The sequence below is a fragment of the Tachysurus vachellii genome, chromosome 8, assembly GCF_030014155.1.
Source record: "Tachysurus vachellii isolate PV-2020 chromosome 8, HZAU_Pvac_v1, whole genome shotgun sequence".
In the NCBI taxonomy this organism is placed as follows: Eukaryota; Metazoa; Chordata; class Actinopteri; order Siluriformes; family Bagridae; genus Tachysurus; species Tachysurus vachellii.
Genome location: NC_083467.1, coordinates 28194002 through 28209001, shown reverse-complemented (window position 1 = coordinate 28209001; position 15000 = coordinate 28194002). Strand labels below are relative to the sequence as shown.

The window sequence follows — 15000 nt, the reverse complement described above, 5'->3', positions numbered from 1 at the left end:
CCGTGTTGCAGTGGATTGTCTTGCACTAAATTCCTGTCCTCAGACGAGCACCAGAACTAGCGGGGGTCAAGATTTTTTTTTCTTTGAGCCCAGTGTTTTGAAGACATTTACCTCAGAAGACGTGTTGATTCGTTGCGACTCTTCTTGAGGAGAAATATGCCGTGAAGCTCTCCCGCGGAGTGAGGAAGAGGTGGACAGTTGAAGTGTCCAATGGAGTTATGAGATTTGTGCTCAAGCTATTTTCAAGACTTTAGATTGGTTAATAACTTGTAAAAATAACAGACCCACGTGGGGACTGACCAATAGCATCGATATGTGAAAAAATATGAAATTGACCAAATTTGGACATACGAGGTTTCCGCCCGACAGCAACGATATACAACTTATATGATAAATATCCATGTTCTGTTGCTAGGATACACTGAAGAGAAACCATAATCAGCTTTACTAGTCATGTGGTAACGTAGAGAGTTATTTACAAAAAGCGAAACTGCGTCTCAGCATCCTACAGAAATTCAATACTAATATAACTGGAGAGATGTTTCATAAACTTGGTCAATATGTTTTAAAATACATGATTTATTACACATCAGTAGATAAAGCTCTAGTGACCGAGGGTTATTCTGAGCTTGAGGAAACCCGCTCTGAATCCTGCATCAGCCAAAACAGACAGACATCATTTCTTTCTGTTCTTTCTATAATCCTTGACTGATCCCACCATCTCTCAAGGTACAAGGATTCCTCTTTCTGCCACATCAGCGGTGGGATGAACTTCCCCTGGATGTCAGAACAGCCGAGTCACTGGCAGTCTCCAAACGACGTCTACAAAAAGGCTGCTGTTCGTGCTTTATTTCCTCCCAGCTGACTTTCTGACCGTCTGTATATTTAGTCTGATCTACTGAATCAGTAGCAGGATGGATTCACTGATAAAGACATATTTATGTTCTAGGTTCTGTTTAATTGTCAAGCTTTTGTTGTTGTTGTTGTTGTTGTTGTTGTGTGTGAGTCATGGCCTCACTCATACATATTGTTTTTTGCCTTGTATTCATAGTTTATGGGTTTTATTTTTAATTTTAGAGTCTTGGTTGTTTGTGATGCGGCCTATACAATAAATTGCTTGCTGACCGACTGACTGATTGATTGATTTATTGATTGATTATCTGACTGACTGACTGATTTATTGATTGATTACCTGACTAACTGATTGATTGATGTATTGATTGATTATCTGAATGACTGACTGATTGATTGATTGATTATCTGACTGACTGACTGACTGACTGACTGACTGACTGATTGATTGATTGATTTATTGATTACCTGACTGACTAACTGATTGATTGATTTATTGACTGATTATCTGAATGACTGATTTACTGATTGATTGATTATCTGACTGACTGACTGACTGATTGATTGATTTATTGATTACCTGACTGACTAACTGATTGATTGATTTATTGATTGATTATCTGAATGACTGAATAACTTACTGATTGATTGATTTGTTTGATTGTTTCAATTGTTATAATCAATTGTTTGATTGTTTGATTGATTGATCTGTCTAAAATCTAAACAATATTGATGTTTATCAAAAAAAATAAATAAATGCAAAACTCACTATCACTAACTATAGTGGTTTATGTAACAAAAAGTCTTACCACAAAACACAAGACCATTCAAAGCATCTGGTTTTTGTGCTTCTCTCATACTTGGTAACTAACCTGTGCCGATATTAATCTATCATATGAGTCAGTAAAAATCACCTTGTAGACGGTGCCAAAGGCTCCTGCACCGAGAATCTTCACCCTCTTTAGCTCCGTCTCCTTCAGTATCCTGAGCTGGGCCTGATTAGGTGCCGCACCACTCGGGGTCAGAGGCTCCACCAGCTGAAACACGTCCACCAGAGAACATCACATTTAGTTTTCACATGTTCTCACCTCCATTATCCAAACCTCCACCTGCTATCTGGATGCGGTCCATTTTGGAAAATTCATTGCTTTCGTGCTTCTCTGAAACCAAATGACAGGCAGTGACATTGTGAATCAGAAGACAAAGCACTATCTAGTAAAAAAAAAAGTCAAATTAACCGTGGGGTGCAGAGATTACACATTCAAGTAATTAATTAGGTCTTTCTTCACCATGGTGCGATGAGAATTAAAATGGGAAGAATGACAAAAGCCTGAGGGGATCAAAAGAGGAGCTGAAATATGAGAATGAAACAGAGATAAGGGTGGAGCAGAATGAGGAGTTTCAGGAACAGAGTCAAAGACAGAGTGCGAAGGGAAAAAAAAAAACAGAGATAAAGATAAACCTGATAATATTGCAGCAAGAGCCAGAGAGGGGCCGAGAGAAAGGAAGCGAGAAAGGATTGGAATGGAAATAACCGTGGAATTTATTGTTTGGATGAAAATCAGAGAGGATGACAAAGATCAAGAGGAGCGATGAGAGTTAAAAAGGACAGAGAAGAAAAGAAAATGAGAGCAACAACACGTTTCTCAGCCCTCACAGAGTCTTTGGACTGATCGGATGAACTTATATTCGCATTATTAACTTAAACAGAGTTCAGAAGTAAGACTCCTAATGGAAAAAGGTGGAGAAGTGAAAAATAAGGGAGGACTTAGAGCATATGACTACAGGGAGCTGTCCACAAACACTGGTGCTGAAATGATTGAACTTGAATGATGCTTGATGTGATTTTATTAACTGATTTTCCAAAACTATACGGGACAATAATCAAACCAGACTTCCTCACCCAGACTTCCTCACACAGTCTTCCTCACACAGTCTTCCTCACACAGACTTCCTCACCCAGACTTCCTCACACAGTCTTCCTCAAACAGACTTCTTCACCTAGACTTCCTCACCCAGACTTCCTCACACAGTCTTCCTCACCCAGAGTTCCTCACACAGTCTTCCTCACCCAGACTTCCTCACACAGTCTTCCTCACACAGTCTTCCTCACCCAGACTTCCTCACCCAGTCTTCCTCACCCAGTCTTCCTCACACAGTCTTCCTCACCCAGACTTCCTCACCCAGACTTCCTCACCCAGACTTCCTCACACAGTCTTCCTCAAACAGACTTCTTCACCTAGACTTCCTCACCCAGGCTTCCTCACCCAGACTTCCTCACCCAGACTTCCTCACACAGTCTTCCTCACACAGACTTCCTCATACACAGTCTTCCTCACACAGTCTTCCTCACACAGACTTCCTCACCCAGACTTCCTCACACAGTCTTCCTCAAACAGACTTCTTCACCTAGACTTCCTCACCCAGACTTCCTCACACAGTCTTCCTCACCCAGAGTTCCTCACACAGTCTTCCTCACCCAGACTTCCTCACACAGTCTTCCTCACACAGTCTTCCTCACCCAGACTTCCTCACCCAGTCTTCCTCACCCAGTCTTCCTCACACAGTCTTCCTCACCCAGACTTCCTCACCCAGACTTCCTCACCCAGACTTCCTCACACAGTCTTCCTCAAACAGACTTCTTCACCTAGACTTCCTCACCCAGGCTTCCTCACCCAGACTTCCTCACCCAGACTTCCTCACACAGTCTTCCTCACACAGACTTCCTCATACACAGTCTTCCTCACACAGTCTTCCTCACCCAGACTTTCTCACCCAGACTTCCTCACACAGTCTTCCTCACACAGTCTTCCTCACACAGTCTTCCTCACACAGTCTTCCTCAAACAGACTTCCTCACCCAGACTTCCTCACCCAGACTTCCTCACACAGTCTTCCTCGCACAGTCTTCCTCACCCAGACTTCCTCACACAGTCTTCCTCACCCAGACTTCCTCACACAGTCTTCCTCACAGTCTTCCTCACCCAGACTTCCTCACACAGTCTTCGTCACACAGTCTTCCTCACACAGACTTCCTCACCCAGACTTCCTCACCCAGACTTCCTCACACAGTCTTCCTCACACAGTCTTCCTCACCCAGACTTCCTCACCCAGACTTCCTCATCCAGACTTCCTCACACAGTCTTCCTCACACAGACTTCCTCACACAGACATCCTCACACAGACATCCTCACACAGTCTTCCTCACACAGACTTCCTCACACAGACTTCCTCACACAGACATCCTCACACAGACATCCTCACACAGACTTCCTCAACCAAATTCATTGTCTGATGTCACTATTCCTCTTGTACCTGAATGAACACACACAGACAAACCTAGTGGGAACGATTTCCTGAGGCATGGAGCTGATTATAACAGTTACAAGAACATATTAGTGTGATGGTCAGAGAAAACAAACGTTTGGCTGTGTAATGTATGTAAACTCAAAAATGATCTCAGTTTCCTTTCCTTTCCTTTTTCTTGGCTTTGACCTTGCCCTGCCCTTCCTGCCCTGCCCTGCCTGCCCTGCCCTGCCTGCCCTTCCCTGCCCTGCCCTGCCTGCCCTGCCCTGCCCTGCCCTGCCCTGCCTGCCCTTCCCTGCCCTGCCCTGCCTGCCCTGCCCTTCCTTCCCTCCTTCTTTGTTTATTTGTCCTTGCACTAAGTGTACTCATTATCATTAATTAATGTCTTTAGTTTGAATGTCGTTAATTTTCTATAACTTTTATTTTTTCATGACTTTGTTTTAATGGAAATCTAAATTTGATATTGCATTTCTAGAAATAATGTAAAGTTACACAAGAAAAAAATCAGTATTGTGTATCAGTAATACCCTCAGTATCAGTATCAGTAATACCCTCAGTATCAGTATCAGTAATACCCTCAGTATCAGTATCAGTAATACCCTCAGTATCAGTATCAGTAATACCCTCAGTATTGTGATAATCTCTCAGTAAATTCGGATCATTAGCATATTCATGTTTGGATAGTGGATGTGTTGATGCTGTGCTGCTGCTTGCTCTCGTTTCTCTAATTTTATTTTATTTTATTTTACTTTTCGCATAAAGAGCAGTGAAAGGATTCACCCAGCCTGAGGCAACACAGCTGCAGGAGCAATGTGGGGTCAAAGCCCACAGGTGCCACACACACACACACACACACACACACACACACACACACACACACACACAAACACACACGCACACACAAACACACACACACACACAAACACACACACACACACAAACACACAAACACACACGCACACACAAACACACACAAACAAACACACACACAAACACACACACACACACAAAAACACACACACACACACACAAACACACACGCACACACAAACACACACAAACAAACACACACACAAACACACAAACACACACACAACTGACTCGTGACCCATCCTCCTACATACACACACTTCTCCGAGTGTGTGCTATTAGACTGGAATAAAAAAAGAGAGAAAAAAGTGTAAACAACTGCAAAAACACACACATCAATACACACACCAACACACACACATAGACACACACATCAGTATAGATCATGGAGTTAAGAAGAAACTAAAATTTCTTTCATTGTTTCATTGTTATAAAACAATACACAGCTAATCAAGACCTACAATCTTTCTTGTTTTCTCATTCTGCTGGGCTGAAACCATCCCTCCCTCCCTTTCTTCCTTACTTACCACCTTCCTCCATAACTTTCTTTATCCCTTCCTTAGTCCTTCTCTTCCTTCCTGCTTTCACACTTCCTTCCTCCCTCCCACCCTCCCATCCTTCCTTCCTTGTTTCCTTTTAACCATCTGTCCTTTGTTCCTCTCTTCCTTCCTTCTTTCCATTCCTCCTACCTCCATCCCTCCCTTTGGTACTTTCTTCTCTTCATCCACCCTCCCTCCCTTCTGTCCATCCATCCATCCATCCTCCCTCTCTCCATCTGTCGTCTGTCCGTCTGTCCATCTGTCCTCATTCCTTCCTTTCCTCCCTCCATTTTCTCATTTCTTCTTTCCCTTTGTGATGCTGTTTATTGTTCCTAATGCATTTCCGCTGACCTTCTGGAACCTTCTGGAAACTCTGCTGACCCTCTACACCGCTCCTGACCAGGTTCCTTTTTGCATGTCTGTTGTCACGCACCCAACAGCAGCTCTTTAGTGGAGCTGGGACTGAACCTCACAACCTTCTGAATGAAGAGCTGCCCAAAGCCTAAAGCACTGAGTCACACAGCAAGACTGTAAGCATTAAATCCAGGTGTAATTAAATCCAGGGCATTTTATCTTCTACTGAAGACTTGGAAGTAAATGTGGATGTTGTGGAGCTCTCAGTGCTGTGCTGTCTATCACTAATCAGCAGACAGATGGTGCCATCAACCGCTGCGGCTGTTGCACAAGCTTGAACATGTTGCATTAAATTACTTTTGTATGTGATGCGGAAAACACACGTTCTAGCACACAGAGGTACAGAAAACAACTGCAGCTAAGTATGTGCACCCCTGACTATCACACTATGAGGTTCTGCCACAGTGTTGGAACTGTTCAGTGCAAGCACACATATGAGAGGGATATCAGGGGTGCACATACTTTTGTACCTTCTGTGCACTAACCCATAAGAGGACATATACTTCAGTGATTTATTATGGTTAAGGCATGACTATGAGTATAACCTTCATTCCTTCTTTCTTTCTTTCTTTCTTTCTTTCTTTTTTCTTTCTTTCTTTCACTCTTTCCTTTTTCCTTCCCAAAGACAATATCCATTTTTTTTTCTTTCTACACCTTTATTAATGGTTTCTTCTTTTCTCTTCCTTCCTTTGTTTCTTTTTTCCGTCCTTTTTTTCCTTCTTTTCCTTCCTTCCTTCCTTCCTTATTTAATTTTTTCCTTCCTCCCTTCCTCCCTTCCTTCCTTCCTTCCTTCCTTCCTTCCTTCCTTCCTTCCACTCTCTCTATCTCTCACTTCACAATGCTGACACTCTCTCTGTGAATTTCACTTCACAAAGCCAAAGAGAAAAAAAAAGACAGAGAGAGGCGGAGCCATGTGAACTGTCTCTTTATGGATTAGAAGACTTGAGTGGACTTAAAGGTTTTATGAAACTCCCCGAGCTCCATTGCACTTTGTATGTCCTTTGTTCCTCTTTCTCTGTTTCTGTCATAGCCTGAGGGTGATGAAGAACTTCCTTGGCATGTCAGAATGCCTCAGCCACAGAATGAAAGAGACGAGATAAACAGCGAAAGAGAAGACAGAGAGGCCTGAGGGTCTCCTTTAGTTCCTCCAGCTGGGTGTGTTCCTATTGCTCCAGCCTGTTCTTTACTCTCTGATCTCATGCAGTGATGTTTTAATGAATCCGTCGCTGTTGTAATCAGCAGGAGAATTGGGGCTGAGCAGGAAGTTATTAAGGGATTTACAATAGAAGTGTCAAGAACAAAGATAGACACAGACATCTCTGGTAAGCCGCTTTAGGCGTTCGATAAATAAAAACTCTTAACTAAAGTCAAAATTCTGAGAAATCATGGAATCTTAAAATTATATTTTCTCAGAATTTTGACTTATGATACCTACGTATGTAATCCTGATAATCATAATTTTGATATATTATAAATCAGAATTATGAGAAAGTCAGAATTATGGAATAACAAGTCACAATTATGAGATGCTGTTGATCTTATAAACAGAAATAGTATCAATTATGGCCGAGTATCTCGGAATTACTTCAATAACATTAATTCATTCACTCATTTTCTACCGCTTATCTGATCTACCTCGGGTCACGGGGAGCCTGTGCCTATCTCAGGCGTCATCGGACATCAAGGCAGGATACACCCTGGACGGAGTGCCAACCCATCGCCGGGCACACACACACACACTCTCATTCACTCACGCACGCACACACACACTACGGACAATTTTCCAGAGATGCCAATCAACCTACCATGCATGTCTTTGGACCGGGGGAGGAAACCGGAGTACCCGGAGGAAACCCCCGAGGCACGGGGAGAACATGCAAACTCCACACACACAAGGCGGAGGTGGGAATCGAACCCCCAACCCTGGAGGTGTGAGGTGAACGTGCTAACCACTAAGCCACCGAGCCCCCACTTCAATAACTTATCTCATAAATATAGTAAGATACTTTTTGATATTCAAACTATTTAAAATATTGACAATAGATGTTTGAATATTTATTTATATATTATATCTCACAATTAAGGCAAAATATCTCAAAGTTGATATGGTAGCTCAAAACTGTGATTTAGTACCTCATAATTTTGGCGTTCTATTTTAGAACTTATTATAGTACTAATTATGACTAAATACCTTAAATATTACTTGAATTTATGACCTGAAATTTGTTCTATTGCTTAGTATTAAACAATGATGATATAAATATGCAATAATTATAAAATGATATCTCAAGACTATGACAGGGCATTATTACTTAGTATCTCATAATTAGAACATTCTACTGTATGTCAAATATTACTATCTCTTAATTAGACTGTTCTATCTCAATTATGACCTCATAATTAGGATTTCTTTCTCAATTATTGTCTCTAATTACAATTTTCCATTTCAATTATTACTATCTCATAATTAGAACTTTCTATCTCAATGATATGATTAAATAGTATCTAATAATAATAATAATAATAATAATAATAATAATAATAATAATAACTTACTATCCTAATTATTACTACATCATAAATAAAACTTATCTTAATTATTACTTACTTTCACATAATTATTAACAAGTATATCAGTTATCTCATTTTTATATTGTGGTTTCTCAATTTTTATTTACTATCTCATTTATTTGTTTTCTTAGGATCTGAATAAATCATTATTACTTTTTACTTATTACTATTATTATTTCATTTAATTTAAACTTTAATTGTATATATTCATTTATTTATTTTTATCTTTATTTCTTCTTCTTCTTCTTCTTCTTCTTCTTCTTCTTCTTATTATTATTATTATTATTATTATTATTATATATTTATAATTTTTTTTCTCTCTCTCTTCTGTTTCCATACTTCTGTAAAGCTGCTTTGAGACAATGGGAATTGTCAAAAGCGCTATACAAATAAATTGAATTGAATTGTAATTATTGCTACGTATATCAATTATCACTTAGTAATAATTATAATTATTATAGCTAATAATAATAATAATAATAATAATAATAATAATAATAATAAAATAATAGTAATAATAATAATACTTATTATTATTATTATTATTATTATTGTTTATAATTTTATGATTATTAGTATTTATTATTATCATTATTTTTATGATTTTTTTATTATTATTATTATTATTATTATTATTATTATTCAGGATCTTAATGATCACTCAGTATCTCATATTTCTGATTCAGTGCACAGGATTTTTAAGCGGTAGAAACAGGATTCCATAGAACTCAGCGCTAGTTAAGACACAGCGATACACCGTCTTACCTCCGTCTCCAGGAAGCGCCTGAGTGCTCGTTTCTTTTTGATGCTTTTTCTCCTCAGCGACACGGCCACGCCCAGTGCCACGATGACCACCACGAACAAGCCTCCAATCACCCCTGCTGCAATCAGGGGAGTCCTAACAAATACAGTATAAAACAGGCATTTTTTTAAAGATTCTTGAGACAACACAATCTTTAATAGCTTTAATTTAGGAGTTATGTCACAACACAACACTGACATTTCTTCATGTCCACACTGACATTTCAAGAGTAATTATGTTGTGATGTTAGCGCTATAAAATCGTTTCCTAGCAATTTGCAACCGAGTTCGAAAGAAATGTTAATCTTTGTCTTGTTCTTAAGACATTTACACATGCTTTCTTCACAAATGATTCTTTCTGAAGGAGTCAGTAACACGAACGAGTCAGTATCGTGTAGTAAACAATACCGTAATGAACTCGACAAACAAAATAACTTTAAACTGTTTTCTTTAGAATGAATACGAATCGTTTAATCGACTGCACGACTGCACATTTAATCCACTGTGTGCTGGTGATTTCTATTCATTACTATTATACTTTAAAATAAATAAATAAAGAATATGTGAACATCCAGTTCTACAACTTTATTCTGCTTTATGAAAGAGTCTGATTTAATTGGACACCTAACAAGTTGTAGGAAAACAGGACAATCTGTACAGAGCAGAAATTACATGGGAAAAACACACACATACACACAGACACACACACACACACACACACACACACAATTGAATTTATTATACACAACCACACGTGTCTGAGAGAGTGAGAGAGAGAGAGGGAAAGAGAGAGAGGAAGGAAGGAAGGAAGGAAGGAAGGAAGGAAGGAAGGAAGGAAGGAAGGACAGAGAAATTACGGAAAAAGAAAGAAAGATACATACACACAGACACACACAATTGAATTTATTATACACAATCACACGTGTCTATGTCTGAGAGTGAGAGAGAGAGAGAGAGAGAGGGAGATAGAGAAAGAAAGAAAGAAAGAAAGAAAGAAAGAAAGAAAGAAAGAAAGAAAGAAAGAAAGACATTAATTTTTTTTTTTTATAAATTACACATTTACTATGTAATCAAGTGAAAAAAAAAGCATGGGAGATGTAGTTTATGGCCAGTAGCAATGTATTATATGAGTGTGTGTGTGTGTGTGTGTGTGTGTGTGTGTGTGTTACTCTGAATACTAGAAAGACACTTCCCATTCACATATAGCTGGATTATCCGTTGCTGAGATGAGAATCTGTCTGGTTAATTCAGTATTGATCAGACACATGAAGCTGCCATCCTTCACACGCCTACACATGACCAATTACTGTACATCACTAGTATTTATATGACCGCTTTGTGTGTGTGTGTGTGTGTGTGTGTGGGTGTGTGTGTGTGTGGGGGTGTGTGTGGGTGTGTGTGTGGGTGTGTGTGTGTGGGTGGGTGACTGCTCTTTCCAGGTAGCAAAGCTGTCTGCGATTCTGCTGCTCTGGTGCTCTAATTCACCTGTATATATATATATATATTTGTGTGTGTGTGTGTGTGTGTGTGTGTGTGTGTGTGTGTGTGTGTATGATACTACAGTACATTTAGAACTGCAAACCCATTTGTGCACAGTAGTTAGTGCAGTTTTGTTCCTTTTACCCCATGAGAACAAAAGAAAGTGCTATCAATTTATCAAGAATGCACACACACACACACACACACACACATACACACACACACATACACTCTCACACACATATACACTCTCACACACACATACACACACAGAACTCTACACTTAGCCTCACAGCAAGCCATTAATCACACACTGGTGGCCAATTCACTGTACAACTTTCTCCAGCCAATCACTGCTCTCTTTCTCTCACTCTCTCTTTCTCTGTCTCTCTCATTATGTCACTGGACCTTCTAGAAAATACAAGAAAGGTGTGTGTGTGTGTGTGTGTGTGTGTGTGGGTGTGTGTGTGTGTGTGTGTAACAGTTGCAAGAAATAAAAGCTCAGCACTTTATTACCTGTCAATCATACCAATGCAGTCCTGAAGCCTCGGCCCAGTGCATCTGAAACACAGAGCAGACTCCAAATATTAAAGGAAAAGAAAAGAAAGGAGAGGAATCCATTACAGCCATGCACCTCATTCATCCATTTTTTCATCCACACATCCATCCTTTCAACTCTCCATCCATTCAACCTATCTGTGTCTCTCTCTCTCTCTCCCTCTCTCTGTCTCTCTCTCTCTGTCTCTCTCCCTCTTTCTGTCTCTCTCTGTCTCTCTCTCTCCCTCTTTCTGTCTCTCTCTCTGTCTCTCTCCCTCTTTCTGTCTCTCTCTCTCTGTCTCTCTCCCTCTTTCTGTCTCTCTCTGTCTCTCTCTCTCTCTCTCTCTCTCTCTCTCTCTCTCTCTCTCCCTCTTTCTGTCTCTCTCTGTCTCTCTCCCTCTTTCTCTCTCTCTCTCTCTCTCTCTCTCTCTCTCTCTCTCTCTCTCTCTCTGTCTCTCACTCTCTCCCTCTCTCTGTCTCTCTCCCTCTTTCTGTCTCTCTCCGTCTCTCTGTCTCTCTCTCTCTCTCTCTCTCTCTCTCTCTCTCTCTCTCTCTCTCTAACACATACCCCAACCTCTGTATCATCCATCTCTTTGCTACACAATATTTCAGTCCCCTCAGTTCTGTACAATGTTCTTCTCACTTGTCCCTAAGCCCTATAAGACAGTGTATTGTGTGTAATTACAGCCACACACCCTGTTGCTGTTACAGGGTTTCTGTTGAAGAACAAATTTCAGCTCTTTTGATGCTGCATTAAGCTTCATTCCTTTAATCAGTCTTCATCTTTCTCCTACACATCAGTCCTCCACCTCTCCGCTGATCAAAGGCCTGGAGCTTCACCATCCAGCACACACGGCCGGAGCGGGAGAGGCGATGGGTTTATCTTAACACAGGACGAGTGGCAAAGTGAGATGGGGAGAGCAGAAAGAACAGCTCCGATGGTCCGATGTTTCTGAGACATTTTCTTAGTGCGCACTAGTGTGTGTCTGTGTGTGCTCTATTAATCAGTGTGTGTGTGTGTGTGTGTGTGCTCTGTTAATCAGTGTGTGTGTGTCTGTGTGTGCGCTCTTAATCAGAGTGTGTGTCTGTGTGTGTGCACTCTTACTTAACCAGAATGACTTAATAACTTCTATAGGGAGCTTAAAAGATGCTGCTACTAAACTACACCTCTGTACATTTATAACAAGTCACTGACAGCAAGTGCAACAAACTTAATTCTGCTTTGTTTGTTAACTGTTGTTTCTTAGTTTTCACACATTCACACACACACACACACACACACTCACAAACAAACACACACACACTCACACACAAACACACATGCTCTTAAACTCACTCATACACACTCTCACACACACACTCACACACACAAACACACACACTCTCACACACACTCACGCACACACATACACAGACACACACACACTCACACACACACTCACTCACACGCAAACACACATGCTCTCACACACACAAACACACACAGTCTCTCACACACACACACACACACACACAGACACACAAACAGAGAACATACCCCTGGGTACAGTTGATGTGGCATGGATGACATTCCTTATTGGGTTCTGCATATTTAAAGATGAAACTATTGGCTCCCTGGAGTCCATCAGGACATTTTTCCACACAGTTAGGCCCATCTTTAAAGTGGAGACACTTCACACAATGATCAGGACCCTTAGAGAGAGAGAGAGAGAGAGAGAGAGAGAGAGAGATGCAAAGCAAGACAAAAAAAATCCTCACTCCAAACTACTGACTCTACCGCATGCAGTATATAATGTTCTATATGATTAATATTATTGTTGTTGTTTTTTTTTTTATATGTATATATATATATATATATATATATATATATATATATATTCTACCTTAATATCTCATGTCTGGGAAATATTGTGTTTCATGCACTCCAGTCAGGCCAGTAAAGCTACAGTGAATTGAATTGGAATAAACTGACCGAGAGACCACGAGATGGAGAATGGAATATCAGAAAAAAAGGAGAGACAGAGAGAAATAAAAGAGCAAAGAAGAGCTATAAAACACCAGCAACCAGGCCACGGATAATAACCATCGCTCACTGCCCACACAATGACCATAACAATGAGGCGGCCTGGATTTATAGCTGTAATATAGGCAGCGGAGGAAGCAGAGAGGAGCCACTCAGTTAGGCTGGATATCAATACGAGTGCTAGTGCCAGCATCACACTGCTTCATTAATTCACACACACACACACACACACACACACACACACACACGGTGCAGTGACCGAGGAACGCAACAGCACACACAAATACACACTAAAGGTGCTTCTTTGTAAGGAATCACACTTCAGATCTTTTACTTTCTTCTTGAAGTGGGTTGCAATACGTTCCATGTCAGGATGGAACAGTCACCTAGGGACATCACTTTTCCATGGCAACAGAGGTCACCCTCTCTTCTTCTCACTTCCTGTTCACTTCCTGTTCACTTCCTGATCTCATTTCCTAAGCAAGCTGTTTTGCAAAGTCTTGTCGATTACTTAGTTTATTTATGCTCAGATCAGATCGGACCAGAAGGTGGTGTGTTCAATTCCCAGTGCTGCGTCATTTACTCAACACTCGCAGGTTTGCTACGTAGTGGAAAAAGAGGCGGGGCTACCAGGCGTTTACAAGATGGCTAAAAACACTCTGGTGGACAAGGTCTTTTAAATTAGCTCACATTGTGTGATTTATTATTTCATGTTGATAAATTAAATGATCGATAATTAATGTTTGTTCGAGTGTGTGTGTGTTAATTAAGACATTTCTTTAGTGTTTTGAAGCGGGAGTTTATACATTAGAAAGCATTTTGATATCATGTTATGATCTCTATATTTAATACATTTATTGCTAATTGTGCTATTTAATTATTTATTTAGGGGGCACGGTGGCTTAGTGGTTAGCACGTTCACCTCACACCTCCAGGGTCGGGGTTCGATTCCCGCCTCCACCTTGTGTGTGTGGAGTTTGCATGTTCTCCCCGTGCCTCGGGGGTTTCCTCCGGGTACTCCGGTTTCCTCCCTCAGTCCAAAGACATGCATGGTAGGTTGATTGGCATCTCTGGAAAATTGTCCCTAGTGTGTGATTGTGTGAGTGAATGAGAGTGTGTGTGTGCCCTGCGATGGGTTGGCACTCCGTCCAGGGTGTATCCTGCCTTGATGCCCGATGACGCCTGAGATAGGCACAGGCTCCCCGTGACCCGAGGTAGTTCGGATAAGCGGTAGAAGATGAATGAATGAATGAATGAATTATTTATTTATTTATAGACTTATTTTAAGCTGTTTTTATTTAGATTTTTAGGACAATAAATAAATAAATAACTACGACTACTACTAATAATAATTATAATAAAAATAAAATTTGAAATTCTCTTTGTTTTATTCACATTACATTTTTATATTGTATAATAGTTCATATTTTTATAAGTGTGTGTTTGTTCTTGTGTTGATGTTTGAAGCTTGTGTAAATGGTTTGTGTGTGTGTGTGTGTGTGTGTGTTAATGTCCATGACAGTGTATGAAGCTGCTTTGGCTGAAACTGTAAGACCCTTTTTTTTTAATTTAGACTGAACAGAGCGATGGGATTATTTTAAAAACAAGC

At 40.3% G+C, this 15000-nt stretch overlaps 1 protein-coding gene across 2 annotated transcripts in view; it reads right to left on the bottom strand.

The window, feature by feature from the left end:
- Positions 1–15000, bottom strand: part of LOC132850488 (receptor tyrosine-protein kinase erbB-4-like) — a 396243-nt gene that overhangs the window by 66707 nt on the left and 314536 nt on the right. For both annotated transcript variants that reach the window (XM_060877116.1, XM_060877115.1), the window contains exons 15-18: positions 12906–13060; positions 11348–11392; positions 9317–9449; positions 1767–1889 (exon numbers count right to left, since the gene is read on the bottom strand). In XM_060877116.1, coding sequence (XP_060733099.1) covers positions 1767–1889; positions 9317–9449; positions 11348–11392; positions 12906–13060 — 456 coding nt within the window. The remainder of the gene's footprint in view (positions 1–1766; positions 1890–9316; positions 9450–11347; positions 11393–12905; positions 13061–15000) is intronic.